The sequence below is a fragment of the Gadus macrocephalus genome, chromosome 7 (genome assembly GCF_031168955.1).
Source record: "Gadus macrocephalus chromosome 7, ASM3116895v1".
In the NCBI taxonomy this organism is placed as follows: domain Eukaryota; kingdom Metazoa; phylum Chordata; class Actinopteri; order Gadiformes; family Gadidae; genus Gadus; species Gadus macrocephalus.
The window spans coordinates 11936583-11951999 of NC_082388.1; the positions used below are offsets into that span (position 1 = coordinate 11936583).

General features: G+C 47.7%; 1 protein-coding gene across 1 annotated transcript; it reads right to left on the reverse strand.

Annotated features, from left to right (window-relative positions):
- Positions 1-308: 308 nt before the first annotated feature.
- On the reverse strand, positions 309-15174 carry kif20a (kinesin family member 20A). Its single transcript, XM_060056775.1, has 19 exons — positions 14975-15174; positions 14085-14253; positions 13729-13848; positions 13157-13276; positions 12610-12748; positions 10036-10211; positions 9626-9719; positions 8970-9182; positions 8419-8530; positions 8226-8300; positions 7987-8130; positions 7042-7210; positions 6514-6678; positions 6269-6408; positions 5823-5925; positions 5203-5479; positions 3655-3746; positions 2081-2218; positions 309-908 (listed from the first exon to the last, which is right to left on the reverse strand). Exons 2-19 carry the CDS (start codon positions 14250-14252, stop codon positions 561-563), a joined length of 2793 nt encoding a protein of 930 aa, XP_059912758.1. The 5' UTR covers position 14253; positions 14975-15174; the 3' UTR covers positions 309-560.
- Positions 15175-15417: the final 243 nt, after the last annotated feature.

Sequence of the window (15417 nt, forward strand, 5' to 3'; positions counted from 1 at the left end):
GCAAAGAGCACAGCATCTGTTAAAGTGCTGTGCTCTTTTACAGGTTCTGTGGAGACGGTTCTTCCTGGTCAGGGGTCACTCATGAAACATACAGCATCAGCGCATCACAACCTGTCTGCAGTCGAGAACTCTCACAAACACACACACAATGGGGAACAATCAACCTTTATGCAGGTGGGAATCTAACCTTCATCTCTAGAGCTCTGGAGCTCTTCTCAGTGGGACTGTGCTTCCCTCAAAAACAAAAAGGCCATTCATTCTGGTTTAACATTAAAAAAAAAAAATGGAGATAAATAAGAAGCACTCAATTTTAACATTAAAACAAGCAATTTTATTGGATCCCAAGCCATTATAAAAGTCGCATGGGCGACTTCATACACTCGTGGTACAACGCAAAATATAAAAGGATATTTCTAATCTGCAGAGAAGATTTACTACTGACCAAGACGGCATATGCATGCATGAGGGTACGCATTTATATACTGTGTAGCAAAAACAACAACAAACGTGTACATCAATTGTAAAGCCCTGATAACCGCAGTGGGGGTGAAAGTTAAACTTCAGTATTTCCCCCTAAAGGAGCGCGGTGTGGGGGCGGGGCTCGGGGGCGGGGACTGCTGCCGCGACCGCAGGATGCGGGCGGACGGCGTGTTGGGCTGGGCGGCAGCGCCGTATTTGGGCATTGCCATGCGCGCGGGGAACAGTGAGTTGAAGAAGGTGCGCTTCTCCGGCGGATGGTTCTCCGTGTTGCCGCAGCCCCTCTTCTTGCAGGAAGTGGGCGTGGTCATGTAGGCGGAGCCTGAGGGAGGGGGTCGGGAGGCCTGGAGCGCAGCCAGGCTCTCGTCCTTTCTCCTCAGGTCGGCCTTGATCAGCCGCAGGCCGTTCTGGAGCTCCGATAGGATCTGGTCCTGGGGACGACGCAGCCAATAGGGTTAGGAGAAGTGCGGGGGGGCGGGGTTTAAGAGTGAGAGCCAGGTGAGAGGTATAGCAGGGGGAAGCAGTGATCGATAAGGCAGCCGGTGACGCTTGAGTCTTAAATCGTAACGTTAGTTTAGGTTAAGTTTAGGAAACGGCAGAGGGAGAGAAGGAGTAGGAGTTGGTTACATCGGGAAATATACACAACATACAATAAACGCACTCCATTCTTTATAAGATACTATACAACAGGCCTATTCAACTAGCGGCCCGCGGGCCGAATACGGCCCTTCTTATTTATTTTATGGCCCGCAAGAGGTTGCCTGCAGACCAAAAAAAATTACAAATTAAAAATAAATAAATAATAATAATTGGAAAATTGTTGCCTGCAAATCAGGTTTGCGTGTAATATAATATATATGACCAGCCAATAAACGCAAAGTATGCTACGGCAACAGGATTACACCCGCTCTGTCTACACCTGCCATTGCCTCAATCAAGCTCACTTTGCATTTTATGCTTGCGGACCACGGAGAAACTCACTTTAGCAAGGCTAACAAAAGCTCCAAGATGTCTCTTTCCAAGCCAAAAAACGTAAGGTTGATGTTGAAAAACGCCAATTCAAAACGATTTGGACTGAAAAATATTTATTTACTTTGCCATCCGCCACAAGTAGTAAACCGGTGTGTTTAGTGTGCAACAAAGCCATTTCCATGATGAAGGAATACAAGGTGAAGAGGCACTACAACTCAAATCACGGCTTGTTTGCTGCCAGTTTTCTCATATGAAAAAACAAGGGTACGTTGCTCCATGACCAGTGAGAAGCTGCATGAGTGTCTCAGGATTGGCCTTACAACGTATGAACTAGGGATGGGCGTGAGGTATCGATTACTTGATCGATTAATTTACATTATAAGTTTTGTATGTGTGGCCCATGAACCACCAGCGGTTTTCCTTTTTGGCCCACTTGTTAAGGAGGTTGAATAGCCCTGCTATACAAGCATAACCTGGGAACCAGACAAATCTGCAAGCCCAGGTTCTATTTTCTCTGGCAGAGCGATTTTCTCAGGCAAACAGCTCTGTAACACACAGAAGTCCTCACGCACCTTTTATGCAAAGAAAAATAAGAGCCCTCTACAAGTGCTATGATGTGGACTTTATGTACCTGTCTGACCAGCGTCTCGTCGGCGCTGGACAGGCCCTGGCGCAGGCGCTCCCCGTCCGTGTTGCGGCAGCAGGCGCGCTCCCCGGACTGCAGGTTCCCCACCAGCCTCTGTAGACTCAGCCTCAGCTGCCGCAGGTTCTGATGGGACGAGCAGAACCAGGGAGGTCAGGAGGGCCGCATCAGCAGGGCCGGCGGCACGTCGGCACCGCCGGCAGCAAGGGACTCGACGGACGGCTTCAGAGGGCCAGCTCCCTCGACCCAGTGAGAGAACGATGGCGTGAAGAGACCCCCCACCGGATACCGCCGGTCGACCCTTCCTGCTGCGGTCACGCTTCACCACCGACCCCTCTTCCAGTAGACCACGACCACTAACACCGACGTATTCACTCGTATGCCATTTCTATTCATACCCACCAATATCACTATTCCCTGTAGTACATTTTTTTTTATTATTCAATCTATGACAAGAGTCAGTATTTATTGTATCTAACTTTATTATTTTAACTGCATTAATATTATATATTGCTTATTGTTTTACTGATGCCTTGTGGCATCTTGTGTTTCAGCGAGCTCCTGCTCCATGGTTTTACACATCAGGACAAAGCTGAGAGAACCGGTTCTCAACACAGGTGTTTATTGCAGTGTGTCATCAGTACAGTACAGTAGTACAGTACAGTACAATACTGTTCTCTCCCAGGTCAAACACAATATATGATATAAATCAGTACGGTATATATAGATAGTAGAACAATAGGTACAAATCCGTTGCGATTGATAAGCATTTGGGGTGGGGGGAGGTTATGGGAGTTCAGAAGGCACTTCATGGTGGCTTAAGATTTTATGTTATTCAACTATTTTCTATAATAATTTAGATCAAACAAATAATTTTGCCCGCAGAAGCCATTTCTATAAAAATTAACCTCCTTTATAGCACACTTGAGTTACTGATGCTTACAATGCATCAGTATTTCTATTGCGGTTTGCTTCACTACGTTCGATAGCAACGAAATGAAGAAAGCTTTCAACACCAGAAGACCTGGCTGCTGAAGACTTCATACAGGAAGTTGTATAACTTTATAGAGGTAGTCGTTAACGTATCACATGCACGTAGCTAGTAGTGCCTGGCTTTTATTCCTATTAAAGCAATAAAGTGTGTACTTTTGTTAAATAAACAATATAATAATGATTTGTCAATAAATAGCGATGCAGTCCTTTATGTGTAGCTTTTCCCACTAGGTTATATTTAATTCATTGTAGACCTTACTTTAGGGTTAGGAGTGGCCTGTGAAGCCTGTTGAGTCTTAACGTTATGATCTTGGCTATAATACATATGCCATAAATCCACACGAATATACCTTGCATATCCCGATACATAAAATCATAAAACTTGATTATACAGCCAACTGTGCAACACAATATAAAATAGCATTTGTTCTCTTGATTAGGCAGCATAAGCAATGGCCCACTCCCTTTTCCCCCAGTGCAAATCGGAAAAACACATCAATGAGCTGCAGGCAGAGCTCTTAAAAGCAGGCAGTGAACTCTTTAAGCTGTAGGTCAAGATAGCGTCTAACCCTCTGGCCTTCCTCCAGCTTGCGGTCTGCGGACCCCGTCAGCGCCCTGGTGGGTCCTGGTACGGCCATCTGCACCTCAGCACGCCTCAGCTCTGGGGGGGGAGACGGGCAAGAGGTCAGTGCTACTGGTGACCACTCACAGGCACTCTGTGTCCTTGGCTTGACGATGGACATGCTTAGTGTCAACTGTAGGCATCCTTTAGCGCCTCGTATAGCCTAGTGAAGACGAGCATGTTATGCCAAATATATATATTTTTTAAAGGATTCAGTTAGTTTCACACTTTGGAAAGTGTAAAATAGTGTAGTTAATGGCAGTTCGAGGATGGCAATTATGATGATTGGTTGTGCAATCTTTAATACACCCATGTTTTGGGGACGTTAGTTCTGGATGTGGTTTCCCTGTTTAATAGCTTAAAGTAGGCGATCACGCATCTTGGAGAAATTGGTGTCCAAAAGTGTCACCATACAACTGCCTGCCGTAATTATCAGAAGCAACACGTAGTCACGTTCCGCAGTGCAACATTGACACTGTACAAACATGTACAGTGTCCATGGCGACTGTGACAAAGATACCCAATTGGGATTTTTGTACTGATTTCCATCACAGGCTTAAGCTGCCAAAAACGTATGTTGCCTTTTTTCAAAAACGCAAATCGATGCTTCAGTTGGTTGCAGATTGCAACCAACTGACCAACGGATTTGCGTAGAAGCCTCACTGCCAGAGGTTACTACATTCTACACACTGGACCTTTAAGAACTACACACAGTGGATTTTGAAGGTTATGAATCTCACTCTCTAAACAACGAACACTGTCACCGAGTGAAGTTAGGGACCAAGCCTTGGAAGGCTGCCCAACGCTCCGGCAGCACAACACCCTACAGAGTAGGGCCCGACCGATATTGATTTTTGAGTGCCGATGCCGACTATTTTCAGAGAAAAATTACGATTACATCAGCCGATTAAAAACAGAACCAAAAAAAAGCATATAAAACGTATTTTTTGATACCTTAAATATACTTTAAACACTTTTGACGAATATGTGAATTGAATGCAGAACCTTCGAGTGTTTTAGAATACATTTACAGTCAAAAATTAGTGTAATGTAAAATAAATAACTAACTCCCAATGTGCTGCGCTCGTGAGCAGTGACTAACACGTGCGCGCTGAGCAGTATGGTCTCACCGTTAGAGTCTAGAGTATAACAAATTAACATGGCCGGGGACCTAAAGAAAAACAGGCACAACATGCTCAAACAACGCGTCTTGTGTACATTGGCGAGGTGAGCGCGCAGCTGCCTGAGCGAGCGTGCTTTCATGTTGTACGGTAAAATTCAATCTCCTCTTTTTTACTCCAGCTAAAGTTGTTAGTTAGCAAGGCGAGTAGGAGCGCACTCTGCAGGATACTAAGCGCAATAACATTTCTAAAAAAAATAAATAAATAAAAATAATCGGTTGTAATCGGCGTCTTTTTGGCCGATGAATCGGTCGGGCCCGACTACAGAGTGATGGTTCTGCCCCCTTCTGGTCAGCCGGTCTCAGCAGGCCTACCTTGTGTTCTGGAGGCCAGCTCGGCGCGGCATTGGTCCAGCTCGGCGCGGCATTGGTCCAGCTCGGCGCGGCTGTGGTCCAGCTCGGCGCGGCTGTGGTCCAGCTGGGCGGCGCCCCCGGCGGCCTGGCGTGCTGAGCGGCGCGGGCCGGCCACGGGGGTGCGGGGCAGCGGGGGCTCGGAGGACGAGGGCAGGGGGAGGGTGGAGGGCGCCGGCTGGGCCGCGTCCTCCTTCCGCTCCAGGGCCGCGGTCAGAGCGGCGATCTCCTGGTCGCGCTCCTGGAGACACGCGGGTCACGAGGATTGATTGACGCCATTTGATTCAATGGTCGTACAAAAAACTAAAATATCAACATAAGACACTTTTATTTACAGAACGTTCTTCTAAGAACACCACGGTTACCAATAATGTAATTAAGAATGAATAAATAAAATAAATCTCCAGTGTGTCTTTTCAGAAGGCATTGCTGCAGAATCGCCTTTTTAAAATCAGCGGAATTTTTTATTATTTCTAAAGCGCTTAAATTCTTTAACTAATGTGGCACGCAATATAGGCTCAATGTGATCATTCACTAGGCTTCGTGCATTCATTAGTCCGATTGGTGAATGTGAAGGGACTTACGTCCAGCTCCTGACTGTAATATCGCTTCAGGTTCTTCTGCAGGTTGGCTATATTGGTTTCATACTTCTCCTCCATCAGATTCCTCTGCGCCTCCATAGAAGCGCTGTGTGGAGAAAGAGAAGGAGTGAATATCTCCTGCGCAGTGTGAACCCACAACACCTCCGCTACCTACTATGGGTGGGTGGCGGTTACAACTGCATTCCTCTCATTTCAAACGGAATGGATCAATATCGTCCTTCGTGTTTTATTTGAACGATAAAAATGTATTCAAGTATCAAATAGTAAACACAGCAAGGTTAGCGTGGGATAATGAATGAGCTTTCAAACTCCCGTAAGAACACCAATATATGGTGATGTACAGTGTGGATGTCCGTCATCTCCATGCCACAGACTGGTAGTGCCCTTCCCCCGGCCCACCGACAGCCGCCCCACCAGGGCCACCCCACCTGAAGTCGTTCTGCATGCTGGTGAAGACCTCCATCGTCTCGGACACCACCTGCTCCCGGACCTCCGCCTCCAGCGTCTCCTTCTCCTGGCGCAGGCGGAACACGCCCCGCTTCAGCACCTCGATGGCCCTCAGCAGGGACTGGGGGGGGGGGGGGGGGGGGGAGAGACGGTGAGCATCGAGGGACCCCACTGGACGGGCTGGGCCGTGACACACAGCGGGTGGGAGGGAGTCAGGGAGTGGTACCTCGGTGTTCAACATGGTCATGTCTCCCTCCTCCTCGTCGCTCTCCTCTTCGTCCTCGTCCTCGTCCTCGTAGGTGCTGTCGAGGGCGGCGGCGGCGGCGGCGGGCTCGTTCAGCAGGGACAGGATGTACGCCACCCGGGACTTGGTGGACGGCCCGTGGAGCAACTGGGGAAAGACACACGATCAACGATAGTACTAACACAACATTTGTGCTCATTATAAATTAGCTCCTTAATCATTGGAAATTGTGGGTCTTGAGAACCACTATTTAAATTAATTTATGAGCATTAGTGCGTGTCCGGCTGTGAACCCTTATTCCGACCGCTGGCTGAGCAACTGTCGTGAGCGTCGGGTTAGCGCACGCGACGCCGGAGGTCGGAGTGTTGCGCGGCTGCTACGAGACCACGAAGCGCAGGCCTCTAGAACAGTCGCCTCTCTTCCATCTCCCATCTCTCGACACAATGTACAGTGCGTGTCAAGACCTCGCGTTGATACACACAACACACGGGGGGGGGGCGTGTCTCTCACCTGGGTGGCGATGGCCGAGAACTTGAGGGCCTGCAGGGTCTCGTCGTAGACGCCGGCGCAGGGGTTGATGTTGACCACCATGCTGGAGCTGCCGCGGCCGCTGAAGTAGCCCTGCAGCACGCGGGTCAGCTTGCTCTCCCTGAAGGGCACCACCTGGGGGGGCCGCGACCTGCGGGAGGGGAGGGGGTGGAGGCCGTTAGCCACGCTAGCAACTTAGGCCCCGTTCACACGAAGCCGAAAAGAGCGAAACCGTTACGGTTTCGATCTATCCGGTTTCGAAGTATCTCCGTAAAGACGAAGCCAAGCGAAACCGGGTAGATCTGTAGAAACGCTGTAGTACAGATTCCAGGCCCATAAGGGGCGCTGCTTCTGGTACAGAAATCCAGAAGAAATGAAATAACAAGAGGCGAGCATGCGCAGAAAGGCTGCCCTTATGCGCATGCTCGCATGTGATTTCTGAGACTCCGCGGGCTTAAGAGCCATTGGCTAGGAGGTCGAGGGGTGGGGCGATGACGTCATGGTTTGCGGTTTCAGGCGTACACACGAATCCAAAACGAAACCGGGTAGATTTGAAACCACCTCCGAGGGTGGTTTCAGAAGTTTGCGGTTTCGGTCAGCGGATTCGCCGGCTTCGTGTGTACGGAAGGCCGAACCGTACAAGACCTTTGCGGTTTCGCCATGAAATCGGCTTCGTGTGAACGGGGCCTTAGGCGAGACCTGACCTGCCAAAAGGTAAACTGAACATTTGTTTGGGTTCAGCCACAGGGTGTGAGAGTGGATGAATCCAAACCTATGGAAGAACTACTGAGGGAACCAATATCTAGTAGTACATGACCAGTATGAGCAAACCACTGGTTCTGGGGGTCCCAGTGGACCAGTACCTGTTGTTCTGGTGGTCCCAGTGGACCAGTACCACTTGTTCTGGTGGTCCCAGAGGACCAGTACCTGTTGTTCTGGTTGTGTCTCAGAGCAGCGATGCAGCGTCCCAGCGTGTGAAGGGAGGTGTTGATGTTGTTGGCCTCCTTCATCCTCTCCCCGTTCCTCTGGTCCTTGCAACGCTCCGAGCCGGCCAGGTCACACACCGTCAGCCTGCAAGGACACACACATCATTAGCACACATGTATAATGGCACACACACACACACACGCACGCACACACACGCATCTCCAAGCCGTGGTACGTACTCGCTGATGTGCGCTGCCTTGCTGGCCTCAGCCCCCTGGTGGATGTGCAGCAGGCGCATGGAGAAGATGCTGTGGCTGGAGGGTGGAGCACAGATTTACAGATCAGACACAAACAGACCCATGGCTGACAAGCAGAGCACAGATTAACCCAAAGAGAGGAACACACAAAGGGAGACCGGGTGGGGGGGGTCACCTGCGGCTGGAGTTCTCGTTGAGGTGGGTGCTGGCAAAGCTCTGGTTGCGATGGCCGGCCCGCAGCACGCGCCACGCCTCCTCCGCACTGCGCACCTGGATCCAGGTGAGGTCTGCGGGGAAACAGAGCCCAGAGTCAGGTGACTGTAGGGAGATGGTGGACCAGGAGGCAGGAAGTGCAGTACAGATGGGCGTGTTTATACGGGGGTATCTGCCCTGGCGTTTAAACAAGACTGGACTCCTTTACTCCACATTAAACCCTGCTACACTTTACCGTTTTATTATTACCATTTGATAGTAGTATTCATTAATTGCATTATCTTGGCATCATTAAATGGTATTGCACTGTGCAGCACTTTGACCTGCCAATTCTGTATGAAGTTAGGTTACCATCATTACCAAAATACATCATCCACACGTGCACGTCATGTGATGAAACTTAACAATACAGACTTGGGTATGTAACACAAAGCTGTCAAGCGTGCGTTAGCGAGAGAGGCAGAGAGCTGAATGACACAAGGACTATCCTTTGCATGCGTCAGCAGCCCTTACCTTTGACGTAGGGGTTGCCCTGCCTGTCGTCGCTGAGCTTCAGGTTGGACCTCTTCTTGAGCATGCTGGTGGGCGCGGCCTCCAGCAGATCGTACAGGAACTCATTATAGATCTCGTAGTAGGACACCCACACAGAGTACTGCACGCCCTCCCCCAGACCCTCCCCCCCGCTTTGGGACAGGCTGTCTGGATCCAGGCACACGTTGTCCGAGTCTGGGTGGGGAGAAGGGAGGCGCCCGACCAGAGTTAATTGGCAGTACGACCTGGTTTGAAACGGCATCAGGATATTGTAGTGGATAGGGTGCTGGATCTTAATGGAGGAGAATGGTGCTTGAATAGGTTATATGATATTCATTTGTAATGTATAGCGTGTCATTATCAAGGTCCACTTTGGAAACAAGCACTTGACCCTTTCAAGTGCCAACTCAGACGAAGTTTTATGTACCGTAACCCCAAAAAAGCTTCCTCCGCCAAAGGTTACTGGGTTCGATCCCCATGTTGACAGTCTACCCATAACTGAATCATTCCTATCTGGCCCTAAATGAAAATTCCAATTGTAATTTATTCCAATTGACTCTATGCATAGCTTTGGCTAATGACATGCTGCTGACGGTGTATTGGAGCAACAGGCCGGTGGCGGGGGAGAGGGCTGGTACCTTCCAGCTGGGTGTTGATGCTGGTGGAGAGCCCTGCGATGCCGCTGTCCCACGTCGTGCTAGTCCCGCCTCTACGGGAACTCATGCTCTGGTCCTATTGGAAGACATGGATGTTAGCGTTGAGAAGCATCACCACTTAATGTGGTGAAATGAGTCTGTGTCTGATACAGTAGAGACCAATGCCAGGGGGGGCAACAAAGGCACGCTTTGAAAGTATAACCATAGATCAAACATAGCGGTGATGGTGAAACAAACTTTCAATAACAAGCTAACAATTGTCCCATCCCGTCTCTTCCTCACATCCCCCCCCCCCCCTTCCCTGGAATGAATACATCCATATGAATCTTCTTTGACTTCTTAATTTTGCAGTAATTTTAGCACCAACAAGCGGCATGGCGTCGCGGTCTCACCTCCTGCAGCAGGGAGTCTCGGAGCTGCTCCTCGGCCCGCACCTCCCTGGGGTCCAGCTGCCGGACGTCCTGGTACATGGCCGGCTTCAGGTCCATGCCCGCGTACAGACGTCCCTGCAGCTTCCTGAAGGTGGAGGCCAAGGCCCTGGGCAGCAGGCCCGGCTCCCGTCCCACCCCTGGGGCAACAACACATGATGAGGGTTTTATATGTGAGGGAAAGAGGATACATACACACTAGGTTTATACCCTAAAAATAGGAAGTGGTCAAATGAGTCAGATCTTCGTTCAGAGAGCACCCAATCGACCCGATAGTGGGTAACTAGTAGTACGTCCGCGGTGGTTCTAGTGCCGCTAGATTAAAAGTGAATAGCCAAGTCTATTTTGTTAATACAGGGGGGGGAAAGGGGTGAAGTCCTGTCAGCCTCCAACAGTTAAAATCCACCTTTGTGACTTGGCCTCAGTGACCCTCAGACCCTCAGTGACTTGGACCGAATGGTCCAAGTCACTGAGGACCGAATGGTCCAAGTCACTGAGGACCGAATGGTCCAAGTCACTGAGGACCGAATGGTCCAAGTCACTGAGGACCGAATGGTCCAAGTCAGTGGATTTGAATGGCGTGTTAAGGTGGACATTTTTAAATTTCTATTTATGCATTTGAAACCACAAATTGTCAAATAATCGATTAACCGGATTACACATTTCCCCCCCCCCCCCCCCCCCCCCAGATGATTTACCATCGACCAAAAAAGTTGAATATGCTTCCCTTCAAGGATCTGGTTTGTACTCCAACAGCTATTGATGCGCTATCCCAGGGCTGGGTGATTTAATCGAATTTTGAACACGACTTCGATTTTAGCTTTAAACGATCTCAAAATTAGCATAAGAGTTTTTCGTTGTTGTTTTTTTACATGTTTTATAGAAAGGGCAGGACAGCTGGATACATATCTGTATATTATTTTAGATTGGAACATATTCTTGGACTTAAAATACCAAAAATTTGAGTGTACATACGATGTTCCCTACATGTTACTCCCGTATACCACAATGCAATGCAGTCGTGTTTTTCCGGAGGGGAAGAAATAGCTGAATAACCGCGAAAACGAATACATTTAAAGGTCCCATGACATGCTATTTTATGGATGCAACACTTGCGTTACAGTCCTGGAGCTCTATATCTAAATAATATCATATAATCTATATCATATAATACTTATTATCACGGCCAAAAGCTGTGTGCGCCTCCAGACGATATTATGAATCACAAACGACTTCGTCGGGTTCTCCGACGTCTCTGGTTCTTCGACTTCCACATCAATCTGAAGTAGACTGAACCGCGTGCTGCCTGCTGCCCGCTGCCGGGTGGTGGTGCTTCGCGGCGGTGGTGCCTCGGGGCAACCGGCGGCATGTCGCAGTTCATGTACTTCAGGGAGTCAAAGCCAAAGTTCCTTTCCCGCAAGGGTTAGGCAGCTAAATTGCACAGCCATCCAACTAACAGTGGATGGCCACTGTTAGTTGCTAATGTGTGGAGGGGGAGGGTCCTAGAGATTATCGAGGGAGCGTAAACGTCTGTGAGAAGGAGAAAGATTTCACAACAACCTGCTACATGCGTTTGAACAATGAGCAAGCGAACTATTGACTCGTTCTTCCGACCTGGACTCTGGACCGGCACTGGCACACTAGTGTGTGCCAGTGCCAGTCAGAGTCCTGCCCAGGTCTTATTTTGCAAGACCCGCACCCGCAATACTTAAAAGCGTGTTGCGACAGTAGCGCGAATTACATTCCGCACCCGACCAGACCCGCTATAAATTGGTATTGACGCCCGACCCACACCCGATGGAAAATTAGACATATTAGATGGAAAGCCGGGGAATGACACTATCTGGTGTTTGGCATGGTTGTTTGGATTGCTGTGCAAAAGAAACACATCATCCACTGTTGACGGTTGCAGGACTCTGCTTCAGGTGCCATTAAGGGCTTTTCACACGGGAGGCGTTTGGCGTGCCTGCTTATGCATTCTCAATGGAGAGGCGAGAGGGCAGAGAGGAGGCGTTTCCCCATAATGTCTTTCAAATTACTTATAACAGAGGTGAGCTCGCAAAGAGGATAGGCAGCAAGCCAGTCGGGTACCCAGTTTGTTTCAGCGCACAGGCGAGGTTCTTTCGAACAAACACCCCGTGACATCATTGATATCACTCAGGTCCTACTCACAACATAAAAATAAATCCAGTAATTTTAGGATAGGCCTGCACGCAAGTTACACAAATTGAAAAACTCATAGGCCTAGTTGGATGGGAGCACGAAAATGTAATACCTCGTCAGATGACGTTTAATACTTTTTAATGGCCTTAATTTGGGCTAATTTCATTTACTACCTTTTAATACCTTTAACAACCCAGCGGAAACCCTGGACATTGTGAAAGCTTCGGTGTTGCGGTCGTATGAATTAATTGCAGAGGCTTATCCTCAGCGCTTTAGGAATATGCGGAAACTGGTAACTGATTCCAACCCTACATCTCCAAGCTCAGATACAGGCCCTGTTAGTAAGCTCTTCGACCAAGCTGGCCAGATCCTTACCCTGAATGGTGTAGGTCTTCCCAGAGTTGGTCACTCCATACGTGTAGAGGAGTCGGTTCTCTCCGAGGAGAACGTCCTTCACCATGTGCTTCATGGTGTCCTCAAACAACTCCTGCTGTTTGGTCTCTGGACCAAAGATCTAGAAAGACCCAGGGCAATATTTAAATCATGAAACGCCTTGGGAGGGAGGAAATATGTAATATAATACTGATCACTGATATTTTTTACATTAATATTGAGGTATGGGAATGAACAGTCAGTTAATGCTTTATCAAAAGTATCTCATACAAATGGAGTTTATATTTTGTCTTTCATATTTTAGGGTACGATCTTACTTGGATCCACTTATTCAAAAGTGTAATATACAAGTTACACCTGTCCAACTCTTCTTAAAACTCTGCTAGACATTCGCAACACATTGATGTGGTATGATGTTCTTTAAAGGATCTGGTTTGTCTGCGACCCAATTCTTTGTCACGGTCAAGTTGATCCAACACTCATCTGTGAACTATGTAAAAAAAGCCAAACTCCAGGGCAACCGGCTGACCTTTGAAAATGAGAACTTGTGAATGCTCTGTGTTATGCCTCTCTCTGCACTCTTCATGGCCTGAGAATCCTTCGGTGCTTTGAGCAGGAGGGTGTCTTCATTCTGGATGGTCACACAACCCTTTGGAGAGCAGAGGGAGAAAACACCTATAATACAGTGCTGATTAGAGCACGACCGCTGATGTTATCCGCTAATCACAGATATATCAGTATCTCGTTTCTCTTTACATATATGTACACTTTCATTTATAATTCTTTATAAATCCTCTCCAGTCGTGGTTGAACCTCTAAATGCTTTAAGTGGGCACATCCATGCGAACCATCCATGTTGTACATCATGTTCTTGAAGGTGACGGTTCGTAGCTCCTTCCCATACAGATAATTGGTTCCTTTATCTCATGAATACTAAAATGCCAAGGTGCTATCCCTAAAATCCAGTATCTGTCAGGCTCAAGTGCTCATCTCTTTTGTGCTGTTCAGACAAGTAGAGACTCCACAGGACACATTAAAGCAATTACTCCCAGAGACTGCTTAGCTGTAGGGAGTTAAGTGGCGACTGGTGAACGGTCTTACCTGTTCCTCTGCCCGCTCTTTTTCTTCCTTGCTGAGTGGCCGAACGCGAACATAAACCTTGACTTTCTCTGGTATAGCATCATCCCTGCTGCCTTGTCTTTCAACTGCTGGTGCGGTTTTCTATTTGAATTAAAAAAGGTTAACACATTTCTATTGTTGCATGTTGAGCATTGAAACCACTGAACATAAAAACAACAACATGGGGTTTTAGTCTTCAGAAATCTGTTGATTCTGCTTGAAACAACCATCAGTCAACATTGGCATCATGTTGTCAACATCGCTTGACACCTTTATTAAAGGCGGGATTGTACAATGATCTAACATTATAAGGAATCAAAAGCGGGAATTGTAGTTACCGGTGCTGATATGGATGCTTTGGTCTCCAGCCCAGGGGAGATGATTGAGAGCTCTGGCAAACGAGGTCTGGTCACATTTCCCAGCTCGGCTGCTGTGGACTCAAACACGGGGGTTTCGCCCTCCTCATCTGAGACCAGTCCACAAGGTGAGGCCAAATACAACGCCATTCTAGTTATGAGAAATGGGAAGTTGCAATTCAAAAAGTTTAGTTTGGAAAGTGGGAACGCCTTTTCCTTGGAGCTTTTGGCATGTATCCAATGCCTGTAACGGCAGCTAGTCTCCTACGTTATGTAACTTACAAAAGGTGCATGCTCCATTCAACCACTGACAATTAAAACAACATTACCCTCTCGACTGGTAACGTTACAAAATATCGAGGGTTCAGCTACCCCAAGGAATAATACATGCTAAAACACTGACATTGTTATAACACGTCTTAACTCGATTTCCTATACATTCCAGGATATTTTTTTTAGGAGGCGTTTACTTGTCATTTGTCAGTAAACAAGAGTTTATCCACGACAAAGTGAAACACTACACTAAACTAAGTAATAAGACCTGGGTTGTACATAACCATGGACCCTATGTTAACGTGTTGGAGGCCGTAGTGCATCTGTAGTCCCAACACTTATACTGATTCAAACTGTAACAGCTACCCTCACGTCCTCCAGAGGAACACACACGAGAGCTGATCTGCTTGCAACGAAATACAACACATGTAGGTTGTAACAGTGTTGTACGCAAATAGTATTAACATGACTTGTTAATTAAATACACGTTAAATATAACCACAACCTGTGAGCACATGATTATATATCAGGTACATGATAGCCAGTGCCACGCTATCGATCTCAAAGGGTAAACGGATCCCCAGCATTTCATGACCTACCTGAAATATGAACCGCTGTTAGCTCTCCCAAAAACGAAACTAGCTACCTAAACTATTAATACAACTAATCTAGTTTTAGCTCATTTGACGACTCGTCGTCTAACAACAGCCGGGGTTAATCCAACACTGATCGACTTCACAATTTACTGCCTGCACCGATTTTTGAACCTCGCGCTCCTCGTACCTGGCCAATCACAGAAAACGTCGGTTAGCCAGGCTGTTTTCTCATTGGTCGAATCGTAATGTTTACACGGTAGTGAGTGCTACGTTAACAGATGAAAACAAAAGCTGCTTTATAAGTTCCTACCTCACATACTAGGTAGTCTGGGGCTGCGCGACATAGATTTTTTATATTTGTATATTAAATTACTGTGTTGAAGTATCCAATTGGTTTATTTCAAAATCAGACCTCTGTAATTTGTCATGTAAAAAAAAGTATTTAG